At 40.5% G+C, this 15,331-nt stretch overlaps 1 protein-coding gene across 2 annotated transcripts; it reads right to left on the reverse strand.

Moving 5' to 3' along the window:
• Nucleotides 1–1,734: 1,734 nt before the first annotated feature.
• Nucleotides 1,735–13,901, reverse strand: prom2 (prominin 2). 2 transcript variants are annotated; one of them, XM_017412721.2, is made up of 25 exons: nt 13,766–13,901; nt 13,601–13,646; nt 12,621–12,976; nt 11,538–11,602; nt 10,288–10,493; nt 10,077–10,197; nt 9,475–9,538; nt 9,287–9,376; nt 8,037–8,233; nt 7,330–7,404; nt 6,292–6,355; nt 6,055–6,211; nt 5,815–5,967; nt 5,616–5,739; nt 5,049–5,137; nt 4,716–4,800; nt 4,467–4,610; nt 4,309–4,377; nt 4,131–4,223; nt 3,976–4,029; nt 3,798–3,878; nt 2,609–2,677; nt 2,443–2,532; nt 2,064–2,179; nt 1,735–1,976 (listed from the first exon to the last, which is right to left on the reverse strand). In XM_017412721.2, the coding sequence occupies exons 3-25, from the start codon at nt 12,862–12,864 to the stop codon at nt 1,925–1,927; spliced, it is 2,502 nt and encodes an 833-aa protein (XP_017268210.1). In that variant the 5' UTR covers nt 12,865–12,976; nt 13,601–13,646; nt 13,766–13,901; the 3' UTR covers nt 1,735–1,924. The 2 variants fall into 2 exon arrangements, with proteins under 2 accessions (XP_017268210.1, XP_037829625.1); XM_037973697.1 differs by having other exon boundaries at nt 13,802–13,896.
• Nucleotides 13,902–15,331: the final 1,430 nt, after the last annotated feature.

The following is a 15,331-nucleotide window of genomic DNA, read 5'->3' on the forward strand; positions in this document are numbered from 1 at the left end:
GCTGAAACCTGCAGAACTTGACACTTGCCTTCTCTCTTTCTTTCACTTTCATTTGATTTGCCCTCCTCCCTCCCTTCATATTGATTTTCCCTGCATCCAGCGTCTCCTATTACAAGATTTCAGGTCAGCCTGGTGCGGTAATTCTATCGATTCACTTGCTCTAATTATATCCGGCGCTCTGCGATGCATCTAAACAAGGCGCCGGTTTCTGCTGCTCCGTCCTCTGCTCGTCTTTGAGCAGCTGGATAATCCTGCAGAGCAGCACAAATTAGTGCACCACAAGAGAGACGCACCGCATTGAAATCGTGTGAAACGCTCGCAGGGTTCAGAATACTTTAAGCGAAGGTGATGAATTTTAAACATACGACTTAACTCACTTTACAGATTTCATAACCATAATGCTGCTCCTGGCTTGTTCTCCCTTCATGGATCACTGGCTTAAAATTGAGTTTGGACTTTCCTCCAAAATGTTATTATTTTATTTGCATCTTGATTGGCAGAGCATTATTCATGCAAACTAGTTTAGGACAGGGATGACAAATGTACTGTTGAGAGCAGATTACTTTAGAGAATGACAGCTCTATTATTGGTCAGCAGTACTGAGGAACTGTTATTGGACCTAAACAAAATAAGTCAACACGTATTTTTATTATTGGTAATAGTAAAACAAAGCTTCCTAAATGTACATATCATTGTTTTAGAGATTTAATGATAGGTCTTTTTAAAATTTGTGCATAATTTCAAAATATTAAAGTGAAAAAAATAACAGAACCAAAACATATCACCCTCCATACCCTCCATTTCAATTACTAATGAGCTTAAATTTGGGAACAGCTAATGATGAAGCAAAAACAAAATAATACATTTTGGGTTATGAGAGTGTAATGATTTATGGGGATAATAAAAATCAAAGAAACTTCCAGTGATGTGAGAGCTGTGTGGCAAAGAACAGAGGACTCAATGAACTTTTGATTAGTAATCTCTTTTGTTCACAGTATGGGTAACAGGTGACAGAAATGTTTAAAAACCTCTTATATTCACATTGAACAAACAGAATGAGTAAAGTGCTGCGTTACAAGAATATACACATTCTGCTCTGTCATACGAAGTATTAGAAAAGAAAAAAAAACATTCTTTATTCACGAGTAGCGTCAGTCAAAAGTATTGCCATATTTGAATTTAAAAAATGGCGGCAAACAGTTGTTAAAAAGTCTCTGCGAGACGAACGAGTGTATGATTTGGGCGGCAGTGGCTCAGGAGGTAGGGGTTTGTCCTGTAATTGGAGGGTTGCTGGTTCAAGCCCCCGCTCCAGCTGTCTCAGCTGTTGTGTCCTTGGGCAAGACACTTCACCCGCCTTGCCTGCTGGTGGTGGTCAGAGGGCTCGGTGGCGCCGGTGTGATGGCAGCCTCACTTCTGTCAGCCCGCCCCAGGGCAGCTGTGGCTACATTGTAGCTTACCGCCATCAGTGTGTGAATGATTGTAGTGTAAAGCGCTTTGGGGTCCTTGGACTAGATAAAGCGCTATATAAGTGCAAGCCATTTACCATGATTTGAAAGTTGCAGGAAATTGTGGTTCTCGATTTTTGTGCAAGTCAAAAATAATATTTCCTATGGGCATCAAGTTGCCAAACCACAATAATATCAGAACAGGGACATTCTCTTACAGAGATGTATGAATCTTAAAATTAGGCTAGCGGCGCATATCAACAGCAGCCTAATGCAAACATGAAATGAATGAGGAAACAAAAAAATAAAGCTTTTTAGGTCCTTTTTTTTCCTGAGGGTAAAAGGCTAAGTGTGGGAAAACTGAAATTTACAAAACAGTCAAGTATTTTATGATTTGGTGCTGGATATGTACAGAGGGGCTCCGTGTGCTTTTATTTTGGAAAGTGGCGTGACGTTTGTGGCTGTGGTCGTCTCATCTCTCAGGTGAGTTTCAGCTGAGCCCGAGGGATGTGGTTCATAATGATGTGATTGCTGCGGACAGAAAAGAAGCCCCTTCAGTCACAGATACAGTCGGATTATTGTTGCGCGACATATTTATTTTAACATTTTTCTACTTACTCCTCGTAGGAATCGGAGTATTTCATTCTCCTGTAGTATTTGGCGAGTTTGATGGAAAAGATGATGCTGGGAATGAAGAACATCAGGCACCAGCCCATACTGAGCCAGAACGCATTCTTAAAATGAGAAAAGAAATAGGGGGGGAGTGGTTAAATCGCTGAAACAGATAAAATAAAATTAAAGCTCCAGAATTTCTTAAAGGAATGCATATCCTCATCTGCCTTTTGTGACAGAATTTTAAACTAAAATATTAAGAAATGATGGAGTTGTAGCTGTTTTGGTCAAACTTTGACAATGGGATTGAGGGATCTCGTGCGACATCGCCACCCTGAAGGTTCCGATTGAGCTGAGGGTTTAGCTGCTGCCACCTGATCCTCACCAGAGACTCCACCACATTCGAGCAGAAGATGACCTCGGCGGAGTCCACGGCTCCAGCCACGGGCCCACAGCGCCCGACGTGCTGCGTGATCTGCAGAGAGAAGACATGCATCACTCTGCAGACAATGAACACAAAAAGCGCAGAGAACTATCTGAGCAGATTTTACCGTGAAGTTGGCCCAGTCAGCAAAAGCAGTGAAGTATTCCAGCTGACAGTCTAAAAACTTCCTGCTTTCCTGCGATGAACAGAAAAGTTGGAAATGTTAGCTTTCCTCTATTTATTCTTATCTTTTAAAGGGTTTTAAAGTCATAAGAAGTAAATTAAGCTACTTCTAAAGAGCATCACGATAATGATCAGACAACACAAGAGAAGTTTATTTCCATGAAATAATGCTGGCTGATACGTACTGTATATTACTGCTCCTTTGCGTCTCTTTTTTGCTATGTTTTTAATCTTGTTATGTAGCTCTCAGAAATCAAAAGCTTTAGTTTAAACTAAGTTTTCCTGTCAGGACTGGACACAGGTTCATTTTAACCTCTAGATTGAATTAAGTGCTGCTCGCTGAGCTGCAAGTGTTATCATGGTGTACTTCTTTTAATTTCATCGCATTATGAGAACCTCTACGGCTGTTTTACAGGCTTCTTTTATATCTCTAATTTCCATTTGTAAAAAAAAAAACTGCTACTTTAAAGGATCTGCATGTAGGTGCTTTATCATAGAATGCACAAAACTGCAGTATAATTACTACAAAACCATGCCCTTAAAATCACTTTTCTTTTTTTTCCTGTGTGTGTGTGTTACGTGAGTTCACACTTTTGGCTTAATTATTTTAGCTTCCTGCTAATGAAACATTTAGTGTGAACATTAGACAGAACTTGATACTCCTCAGCAGTCACACCTTTCAGGAAGATGGCCCCTAAGTTCTATGATTTATTTTCTATGAAACCCCTGGAGTTTTATTCTGTAAATGTCAGGGGTTTATTTTCTGTAAAAAACCAATTTGATGCTGGAAACGCTCAGCTAAGGTGTCTAGAACTTGTTTGCTTGCTGTGTCTTCAAACATTAAAAATGCATCAGAATAATAAAGTTAGAAAAGTTTGTTTTTTTTTACCTTTAGTTTTGTGTTTCTCTGCAGATAAAGAATGTGGGATTTCAACGAACGATTGGCTCACACTCAGTGCAATTCATACCCTGTGGATGTGGACGCAGCAAGCCCCCCGTTCCCACTCCACACCCATTCTGAGTAACACCTCCCCCTTTCGCCCCCGCTCGCTAAGTGACTGAGCGACCTCGGGCATTAACAGACCACATGGAGCACATTTCTTCAAACTCATGTGACCCGTGCCTCTACTCACGGTCTTTACAATCTGGGTTGTGTTTGTGTTGAGGAAGTCTTGTGCTGCTCCGACGATGCTCAGCACCTCCCCCACCATTCTCTGAAAGAGACCAGTCGGGATTTTAAAAAAATTAAAATAAAATTTTAAAAAAGAGGAATAACCTCTGGTCTTTGCAGCTCCAGGTGTTAGCACTCACATTGACTTTCTTTGTGGTGGACTGAAGACTCTTGATAGAGGAATTCAGGTTTTTCTTTGAGGAAAAAACACAGCAGCAGATGTCTTGTTGAGGTTAAACGAACAGCTCGTAAATTTGAAGCAGAATGAGGAAAATTTGATGAAACGTGGACTCACCACTTGTGGAAAGATAACTGTTTCAATGTTGACCTGAATCTGCTGTAGTCTCATGGCTTCGTTTTCCAGTTCTTTTTTAATGGCTTCGTCATGCTAAGCATAGGCAAAACACCGGTCATTGAGCAACTGAGTTGCAGAGCGTGGTAAACAAATTAGGTGTTCACGTTACGTTACCCACTTGAAGACGACTTATTTCTAAAAGTTCATTTGCTGTTGTATTCAGATTTATGCTGAGAATGTTGTTCATCTGAAAGAAAAACACAAGCCACAGGGGGTGACATTTGCATGTTGCACATAAATGTAATGGAAGTGAAACCACGCAGAAGGAAGGCCTACCTGCTGTGTAGTGGCGCTGGTGTTTAAAGCTCCTAAGTTGGCAGAAATGTTGCCAAGCTGGCTTTTCAGTTCAGGGCTCAGGAGTGTGATTGTAGGCAGGGTGATGTCCGTTTTGTCAAACTGCTCCTGGATCTGTGCTGTGTACTGTGTGTGGTCGACACAGAAGAGTTCAGTGAGGGAATACGGGTATAATCACATGTTCTGTTTTGTACATTTTTAGTTACGGTAAATGAGTGACACGTAACATACTTTGGATACATTGAGCAGCTCTCTGAGGTCTACAACCTCATTCAGGTGGAGCGTTGTCCACAGAGGCTTGTTTTTCTGACAGTCTCTGGAAAAGATTGCCATCAGATGTGATTTTCTTACACAAATCAGTTTCACAAGCCTCAATCGAACGTATTTAGACACTTATAGAAAAAGCAAAAATATGTCTAAAACAAACCTGACAAAAATACAAACTTGTCTGCTGTGATAAACACTTTTGAAATGAATTTCACAGCAGAGAAGATTAAATGTTGCTACATGAAATATGTGTTTATGGATTTGTTCTTCTGTTAAAAGTAAAATGGCATCACATACCTATAGATATCAGAGATACCAACGGTGGTCTGAAGTCCTAAAGATTGGCCTATATCCAAATTTGGAATTAGATCTGGTGTATCGAGGAACTGTGGACAGAACAGACAGCATTTGTTGGATGTTATGTATCGATATAACAAACGCACGCCAATAAATGCATTGATTAGGTCTTTAATTTGCACTCGCAGGTCACTTTATTAGGAACACCTGTTTGTTAACACAAATAGCCAATCATATGGCACCAACACAATGCATTTAGGCATAAAGACCACTTGTTGAAGTCCAAACTGAACATCAGAATGGGAAAGAAAGGGATTTTAATCGACTTTAAACATTGCATGGCTGCTCCTGGGGTTTTCACACACAACCATCTGTACGGTTTACAAAGAATCATTTAAAGATGAGAAAATATCTAGTGAGCGGCAGCTGTTTGGACAACTGTATTGATGTTTCGCCCCAACTGCTTTGATGTTCTTAGATCAGTCATATTTTCTTGCATAAAGGTGCAACCGTGCTGAGAACACATTATACATGTTTTAATTATAGATTCTTACAGCGTCTCCGTACCTTCAGCAGCTGTCCATTTTTCCACGGTCGGCAGATCAGAGTGTAGCTGTTTCCACCCACCAGGAACAGCAGCAGCACCGCGATCATAAGGAGCCAGGAAAACAGGAAACTGAAACCGGCGCCCCTGCAACCACATCCAGGTCAGAGGTCAAAGTCAGGAGGTGGAATGGTTTCAACAGAGTGACGATTCTGCACTCACATCATGAGGAAGACGCCTCCGCAGTCCGCCGTGCACGAGCGGCTTGTGGGGTCTCTTTTGGGCGAGAGACCCAGGGGGCCCAGAACCAGACCCAGAAGGTTACACACGACCACCAGGAGGACGATGCAGCACAGGGTCACACACACACTCCACCTAAGGAAAGGTCAGCACGTGATTAGAGATTAGTTGTTGTTTTTTTTCCACCTGCCACATGTTTTTAAAACTGTTTGAAGTTTTTACCTGATAAACTCTAAGCTTTCTATTTGGGGTAAGAACCTGTTGAGCTCAGTCTGCGCCTGGTTCAGAGTCTGGGACACGTCGTTCAGAACAGGTAACTGCAGATCTTTGGAAACCTCGGAAATCTGTTTGGTTATGTCACTCAGCAGCTGTTTGATGTCTATAAAAAAAAGACAAAGACGTTGGTTATTAAACTTGTTGATTTAGTAAACTGTGACAGAAAATTCAGCATTTACTCACGTTGAACAATATCCTTGGTCTCAGTGGTCACACTCTGGGGGATGCTGAGAAAATATTCCTCCGTCTGTGAAATCAAAACACTGCGTTCAAGATGTACAGAAACTCTAATGTGTCCAGGAGGAAGCATGAAGGTCAAGCATTCCTTGAAGGAATATATATCAGCTACTGCCTTTCGTGTCAGTCTTAGACAAAGATCATCTTATGATGAGATGAGTTAGTTTTGGTCAAACCTTGAAAATTAGCTTTTCCACGAGCTCATGCAATGTTGTGAGATGTCATGCTCAGAGCATGTGTTGTGAGTGCCTCTATAACCACAACAAATTTTAATTCACTGTCTGTAACACTGAGGTTTAGCCATTTTTGTGTTGGCTAATGTCAGTTAGTTGTGACGGCCATCTTGAATTGAATTGACTCTAAAAGTAACCAGTTATAGATGTACATTCAATGACCACTTTGTGGAAATTTCAGGAAAAAACAACCAGTGGTTCATGAGATATTTTGCTAACAGACAAACAGGGTTGACTCCAACAGTTAACACTAATGTTCTAAGCAAAAATGTGGAGTAATGAGTAGCATTTAAAGTATGTGTTCTGAATGACCCTCAGGTTCTACCACACCAAATTTGACCACAGTGGCTGTAAAATCAGCTGAATTACAGCCATTTTTGTGTTTTCTAAGGTCAGTTAGCTGTGACAGCCCTCTTGAATCAGATTGAATCCAAAAGTGAATCAGCTGTAGATGTACATCCAGTGATTACCTTCTGCAAGTTTCATTAAAATTTATCATGTGGTTCATGAGATATTTTGCTAACAGACATGCATGCCCCACACCCACACGGAGACACAGGCAAAAACATTAACCTCTACCTTCGTCTTTCAGCAGTGAGCAATAATAAAAACATAAAAACAATTTTTCTTCACCTCAGCAGGAAAAAATCCCCTTATGTCATACTTAATGGTTTTAACTTCAGTTAGAATCTATTCTAGTGTTTACCTTCCATCTTTCCTCTCATGTTTTGGTTTTGTAATTCCCACTGACCTCATTTATTTTGGACTTCAGATCTGCTTTGATGACTTCATCCACTGCAGACTGAAACTTCTGCAGGCTGGGAATCTGTGGGAAACACACACACACACACACACACAGGCAGACTGTATCAAACTAGTAATAATGTGTTGTTGCACTAAAGCAACAGAAGAGGGCAGCAGAGGGCAATAAAAAAGTGCTTCCAGCGAGCACTCCCAGTATAAGACTTGTGTCAGAGTTTTATTCTTCTTTTTAAAACAAAATCACTTTTTAGCCTAAATTAGCTTTTAAAAAGATGAATGTAATTGTAAAAGTAAGGAGATGAGAGAAAAGGATAGAAGGCCAGAGGAAGGGGATTCGCCAAATATAGAAAAGTGGAGGAGGTATGGAGAAAAAAAAAAACAGTTTGAAGGAAGAGAAAATGACTCAAACAAAAAAAAGAACGAGGATTCATCATCAGTCACAATGTCTGAGTATGTGTCAGAGGTAGTTTGATTGCCTAAAGCAGTTTTCCCATTTACTGATGAAAATTTGCCTGAGAGCACATTCTCTCTATCTCTATTATGTAGTCAAAGCTGACTCATCTCTTCCAAAAAACACTTCAGCTTACAGGAATGGATATTCAGCTCTCTTGTTTAATTCGCTTATTTTCAAGAAGCTATTCGGGAGTGAAAAAAACAAAAGTGATTCATCTCCGGCTGGACAGAATCCATACTTACAGAGATGGTGGTATCTACTGTTAGTTTCTGCAGCTCTTGAGTTAAGCTGCTACATCCGGTGCAGTTCGGCTCGGACAGCGTCTTATTGATCTGGTTTTTAACAGCGGTGACGTTGGCCTGGACCCGGTCCACGCTGGTCCGCAGCTGGTCCAGAGACGAGTTCAGGTTGTCCAGTTGAGCTTTGATGGTCAAACTTTCTGCTCAGTCAAATGAAACACACATAAAAATATTAAAACTAATCATTTTAGACCTTCCACATCTGACATTCTACTGATTCATATTTAGAATACTGATTTACTGAGACGAAATCAACACTTCAGTGGGCATTATGGGCATTTCTTTCTTCTTTTTTTTTCTTTTGTTTTTATAAACTTCACCAGCTAGATTTGAATGCAGTTCCTAAAATTCTAATAATTAAATGCTGACCACTGCAAAATAAAATAAACTGTGTTTAAGAAAGACGTTTATCTCGGCTGGATGTGCAGAGGTTTGTCACTACAGTGCATCACTGAGTAAAAGGGAGGGGTTCTTAAAAACATATATGTTTCACAAGAAAAGATCCTACTCATCCAGTGTAAGCAGGCCCTGTGCATAAAAATATAGTAAGGGAGTTTCTTCTGCCTGAAAATGACGACTTATCATCCTTATTTTATGGGTTTCAAATGCTTATTATTATTATTATTATTATTATTATTATTATTATTATTATTATTATTATTATTATTGCTGGCTTGGGGCAGATGCTGTACAGGAAGATATTATGTCTCAAAAACTATCAAGGCTTTCAAACTCAGAAGATGCACTTTTTTTTAAAAGACTTCGAAAACAATTATAGAAAAACAAAAAGATGCTAAAGTTCTGCTCCCAAAGATGTTGCCGATTTTGGAAGTTAGGCTAGAAGTCACTGCACTGACGGATCTTTGGCTTGCCATCAAGTCACATAATAAGTGCTGCAAATAAGAGCCGTTGGATTGTTTGACTTGATGGTTTTTAGCACTTTTGGGCTTTGAAGTGATGAATTTATGACTTGTGTGTTTACTATATATATAAATATAAAAATAGATGGTCAGAAAAGAAATCTTGTAGCATATTCAAAGACATATTTCAAGACTTTTCATTGTCAAAGTAAAGCCAAACACAGTTGAAATGTACAATGACCTCTTGTACACCAACAGAGTAGTATGCAAATGTGCATGCAAGGATTTGCATGACTGCACTGGTGGAGGGCGGCTCAAACAGACAAACCATACCATTGTCCAGACTTTTGACCGACTGCAGAGCAGGGTCCAGAAATCCTCTGAAGTGCCGCTGGATTTCTGCTCCCATCTGAGGTCCGATATCTGCAGCACGCGGATAAATCAACATGAGAGGCCAACTGTGTCGTGAGGAAGGAACTAAAGTGGTTCCTGTTTCTGTGCTACTGCTTTCCTGTTCTTACCATCTATGTTTCTGGAAACCTCTTGAACTGTTTTGAAGCTCTCGTTCACTACATCGTTTACTTGCTGGAGAAAAGAGCGAGAGAAAAGAAAAAGTGTCACAGTGTGCATAAAGTGATATCATGCCGTACAACAGGTCACGTGAGTTAATGCTGGCGTTAATGGTGGTTGATGGTGGGGCGGCGGTGGCTCAGGAGGTAGGGGTGGTGGTCAGAGGGCCCGGTGGCGCTGGTGTAATGGCCGCCTCACTTCTGTCAGTCAGTCTGCTGTGTCTACAATGTAGCTCACCACCATCAGTGTGTGAATGGGTGAATGATTGACTGCAGTGTAAAGCACTTCGGGGTCCTTGGACTAGATAAAGCGCTGTACAAGTGCAAGCCATTTACCAATGGTGTTTGAAGGGCAAACAAACTGTAAAAGTGTCTTTCTTTAAACATTTTCCAGGTTGGCCTGAGTACAGAACTTTGTGCAACTAATGTCAAACAGGTTCCATTAACTGCGGTTTAAAATAGAAAGAAGCTGGGAACTCTTTCCACTATGACATCACCAACATTCAGCCTGTGTGTGTTTTTTAGACTCCCACCAACAAAAAGTTCGCTCTTGCCTGAGGCACAGCTGTGAGGAAGGTGTGGATGTTGCTGATAGTGTGGTTGAGCTCCCCTGGACCCTTCTCCACACTCTTTTTGAGAGCTTCGTTGCTCCTGAACATGCAGATGTTCCCGGCACTGTCCAAATAAAAACAAGGACAAACAGTTGGAGTAAACGCACCATCGTGCCAGCCGAAATTAAACACAGAAACACACACAGATGCTCACAGGATAATGATCGTGATCACAAACACACTGAAGTAAAGAGTCCTCCTGAGACAGTGAATGGAGGATGTTTGCTTCTGGTACATCTTCCCACCACAGTTGCCACAGCAGCGACAGCAAGCCAGGAAGAAGCCAATGATGGGCATCAGGACGATGTACAGAATGCCAATGGCAATACACACCAGGAAACCCACTTGGTAATCCAGAATCTGAAGACAGAACACGCAGATAAACGGCACAAAGGCTAAGATGGCAGCTCTCTGCGACCTACTTCTGTGTCTATTATTAGTTAGATATCAATAAACAGTTTGTGTTTAATGTGTCGACAGTTCCTGACAAGAGAAATGGCAAAAATTCAGAGTAAATGCTGAGAGCTGAAATCTACAGAAGAAGCTGAAATCGAGGCGTTGAAGTTAAAAGAAGCAGGATGTTGGTTATAAGCTAAAAGGAGCAAAACAATAAGCTAAAAGGAAAGATAAACAAAACACCAGCTAAAAGCTAAAAGTGGCAAAACACTGGTTAGAAGCAGAAAAAAAGGTTAGTTAAAAGCTAAAAGTGGCAAATGGATAGCTTCAAAAGTAGGAAAAGGCTAGGTAAAAGTACCAAAAGCTTACTAAAAGCTAAAGTAGCAAAAGGGTGACTAAAAGCTGAAAGTATCTAAAGACTAACTAACATTAAAGTAGCAAAAGATTAGTTAAAAATAACAAAAAGCTAATTAAAAGTAGCAGAACAGTAAGTAAAAACTAAAAGTAATACAAGAAGACACAATACAGCAAATACACTGAAGCAGTTTTCAGTGAGAAAAATGGTTTTGAAGGATGAAAAGATCTCAGTGTATTCCATGGGGAAAAAGTAGTAAATAAAGTTAAATAATTTAAAAAGTAGAAAGTTGCAAAACCCAAAAGTCAATCTCCTGTATGAGCTGAATGTTTAGATGTATGAATGTCTAAAAACGGCACAAAGTACGCAGAAGCAGTTGGGCTGCAAACTTTCTACAAAACAATAAAAAAACAGGAATATAGAAATGTTTCTGTTCTCGCTGCATGACTCAGATTTCCCACAATTATAGAGGATAAAGAAGTCTCAGTAACTTTAGCACACTGGGAAATCTCCACACAAAGATACTCTCAGGTTTCCCGCCCAATGGGCTTAAAGGATGATCTTTCCCTTGCCTTTAAGTCAAATATCTCCCATGCAGTGTTTTTTTTTTTTTTTTTACTAACATCCTATAAATGAAACAGATATTTACTCACTTCTTTCACGAGGTCTTGATCTGACTGCACATTGCCAGGATCGTTAACTATTCTCAAGAATATATCTGGAAAGAAACAGGAGAGTGAGTTACTTTGTGTATTTTGAAACTCATGTTACATATTTCGGGGACTCAGGCTGCCAGACATAATGTTAATCAGCTGTACAAAAAAAAAAAAAAAAAAAAACCTGCTGACCTCAGAACAGCATGTCCTATCCCACATTGTGCATGTCATCATTTCACATTGTCAAAAATGAAATCTGACACCAACATCTCGCAGTTACTAGGAAACCAGGACAGCCTTCTGGTGAGATTACAATAAAAGCCTGTCATTTATACTACTTTGAAACCCTGCTGTTGTGGATTTTATTCCCACAAAAAAAAATGCTAGGTAATGTTTCTCCCTCCAAATCTGAGTCATCCAAAAGCAGCCGGGAACAAATGTGTTTGCTTTTTCTTTTACTGACAAACATTTAGTCATCTATAACTTCGGGGTTAATGGTTAACCATCCTGCAAACTGACAGCGTTCACACATCTGTTTGCCTCTTTAAGTTAAAAGAAAAAGGGGTTGGTGATTCTTATTTTCGGTAATGACAAATGACTGGTGGTGAGTTCACAATAAGCTTAGGATGGTCAAAGGTCGTCCGGCAGGTTTCTGCGTCCATTTATTCGCTTCTTTGAAATCAGTATGAAACAGGATGTAAAACTAGGAGTACGGATGAGTTAACAGGGCATTTACGGCAAATTGTAGCTGATAAAAGACCAGAGGTGTGGTTTCAGTGAGGAAACAAGTGGTCTGAAAGAAAGAAAGACCTCAAAGCCCTTGAACATTAATGATTGACCAGATAAAACATAAGAATTCCCATTAACGTACTCATTTACCTTACCTTATGGGCTTTTTGTTTTATGTTGTCCCAATTTTGACCTTAATATTTGCAGAGCAAAAAATCCACAGGATTTTCTCGTGGTTTGAACTGCACCTGATTGCTCTGTGGGCCGGCAGCAGGAAGTCCACAAACAAAAGGTGTGACTGACTGAGGAAAGTGTGGCTCTGATGGAGGGAGCACCACTCACGACACCTACCTTCAGGGAAAGAGTTTGGCTGGACTGTGTAAAGGAAGGACCCCACAAAGGAGGCCAAAAAGTCCACGCTGGCCTGCTTCTTCGCCAGGCCCTGGTACGAAGGCTGGGTGAGGTTCTGTTGGGTCTCACCCGCCGGACAGGTCTGAGCCGAGCCGAGCCCCAGCAGCATCGCTCCTATGGCGACCATGAACGATGCGGTGCTGCCCCTCAATCTCCAACTCCTCATGTTTTCACACAACCCCATGTTTCCAAGTCAGAGCAGGTGGGGGGGGGTTAACAGGAGAAAACAGGCTTGTGGAATGATTAAGTCATGACACGAGCTCTGTCTAAATGCGCCTGGAAGCAAGAGGAAGAGACTGAACACAATGACACACACACACAAAAAGAAGAACCGGAGATTAGAGATGAAACATACTAAAATTTTTCAGATTGTGTCATTCAGGGAGGTTTACAAAACAGTTTCCTACAGAGTTGTGTTGAAAAGAAAAAACCGCTGCTACGTTTCAGGAAAAAACACAATAACATTTTCTAAAGAGGAAAACCTAAATGTTAAGTCTATTTAGCTTTTTAAAAGCAACGGGGCCTTTTTTTTTCAGGTGCCTTTGTTCACTGCACTTTTCTGGAGACTTTCATGGAGCGTGGGAGGTGATGACTTGGTTTTTCTTTTTTCTTCTTAAGTCACAATAAAAGTCAGGAAAACTGAATGAAACCCGACAGGCCCGTGTTTACAGTGTAAGCACACATAAGTGCTGCTTCTACCTCAGTTACCTGCATGAGCTGTGTTTATCTCCAACTCCCCTCATAACAAGTCAGCACATAGCATTATTTTACATTTTTACTCTTTTTCTTGTTACTCATGGAACCAAACAACTTTGATATAAAAAAAGCAAAAGCTACGCATATATTGTACATCATTTCATGTTTAGAATAGTCTGTTTATATACACGCTGAAACCAGAGGGAGGGTTTTATTTCGCCTACCGGGACTCTGGATCCAAGCTGTCCAAACATGTCTTCAAGGTGGACTCTGAGACAAAAGAAGAAAGAGAAGGTAAACAAATCAGAGACATAATAAAAAAAACAGATAAAAGAATAGGACAAGTATGAAGCAGTGAGCATTTATTAGTTCTCTTTCAGTCTGCTCACCTTTCTCAGAGTAATAGCAAGGACTCTGGCGCCCACCTGAGATCCAAATCTGGTTCTTTCAGCGCATTAGAGGGAATCTGAGACGAACTGCTCCTGTTGTGAAGTTGTCTGTTTGCTGGCCAGCACACCACTGGCACTAAACAGGGACGGAGGGAGGGAGAAAAGGGATTGGAGAAGAGAGAAAGGGAAGGAGGGACATGTGGGAGGCAGAGTTAAATGACTGACAGACTTACCTTCGAGCCTTTTCCCATGGTTTTCTGATTCCTGAAATGAGTAAGGGTGGAAAAAAGGGTTGTTTTTTTTTTTAAATGCTTTACTAACCCCTAACAGAAGCGGGAAAAGGAACTGTATATTATCAATGCTCTCCTCAGGCAACTTATTTGTTTACCGACTAGAATAAAACATTTTGTGGTTATCCTGTCCGTGCAAAGTGAGCCAACGGTGCAGCAACACGGCATCCAAATAATAAAAACGTGGCCCAAATATGCAGAACTCGGGAATGAAACGCAGGGGGAATGGGAAACACAAATAACTACAGGCTGTCAAGTAAATCTCTGAAATATTTCAGCAAGCTCGGTCATTATTGAAAACAGCTGGAAAAATGTCCTCATATTATAGCTGTACCAATAAGGCCCTGCAGCCGAGCAAGTCAAAACAAGATTACAGCCGTCTCTGACTGAACCACAGTTCTGATTAAACCAGATCAACGCCCTCATCCAATTTAATCACTGGTTCAGAGGTTTATTTGGGGGAAACGAAGCCTTCAGGAAAAAGGTGAACTTTTCTCGCAGTGTTTAAATACATTTCCATGAAAAGGATGGTGACGCTGAAGCCCTTATCTAATCTCTGCTGACGGAAAAGAAGAGAGAGTGGCTGTTGTCTCGCTTTGTTTATCAGGAGCACACTCGCCCATCACTCGCTTCACCTCAGCTCCATGTCTTCAGCTACAAGATTATCCTTTAAGCTACCAAAAGAACATTTAACAAGAGGCTTTGGCACGTGAACGCCACCCCGGCCTTACAATGCCGTGATACGATCAATATAGGAGACAACAGTTAGTATGGGGCGCCGTTTGTAAAAATGTAGTGTTGATTTTCTGATGTCACTTTTTACAACATTTAGATTTAACATTTAGCATTTAGATTTATATTTAGTATGTAGCTGTAACAATTACATGTAACTAGCTAAATGTTGTAAAAAGTGACATCAGAAAATCAACACTACATTTTTAAACAGTGTTTGAAGCTAAATGTGACAAAATTTAGGCATGAATTTTTAGCAGAAGCTAAATGTGACAAAATTTAGGCATGAATTTTTAGCACAAGCTCCTTTACAAACGGCGCCCCATAAGTTAGTCTGTTTCTTTTAAAAAGTGATCATTCTTTGTGTGAACTTACAACATCCTGACAATGATGGGACATTGTGTAATATGTAAATATAACAGATTGCAATGACTTGCAGATCTCATAAAACCATATTTTATCCACAGTGGAACATTGTAAACACTGGCTAATTGGTTACAGGTCATTAAGAGGACTGGGTATAAATAATAAATATTTCAGAGAG

The sequence above is a fragment of the Kryptolebias marmoratus genome, linkage group LG22 (assembly GCF_001649575.2).
Source record: "Kryptolebias marmoratus isolate JLee-2015 linkage group LG22, ASM164957v2, whole genome shotgun sequence".
NCBI lineage: Eukaryota > Metazoa > Chordata > Actinopteri > Cyprinodontiformes > Rivulidae > Kryptolebias > Kryptolebias marmoratus.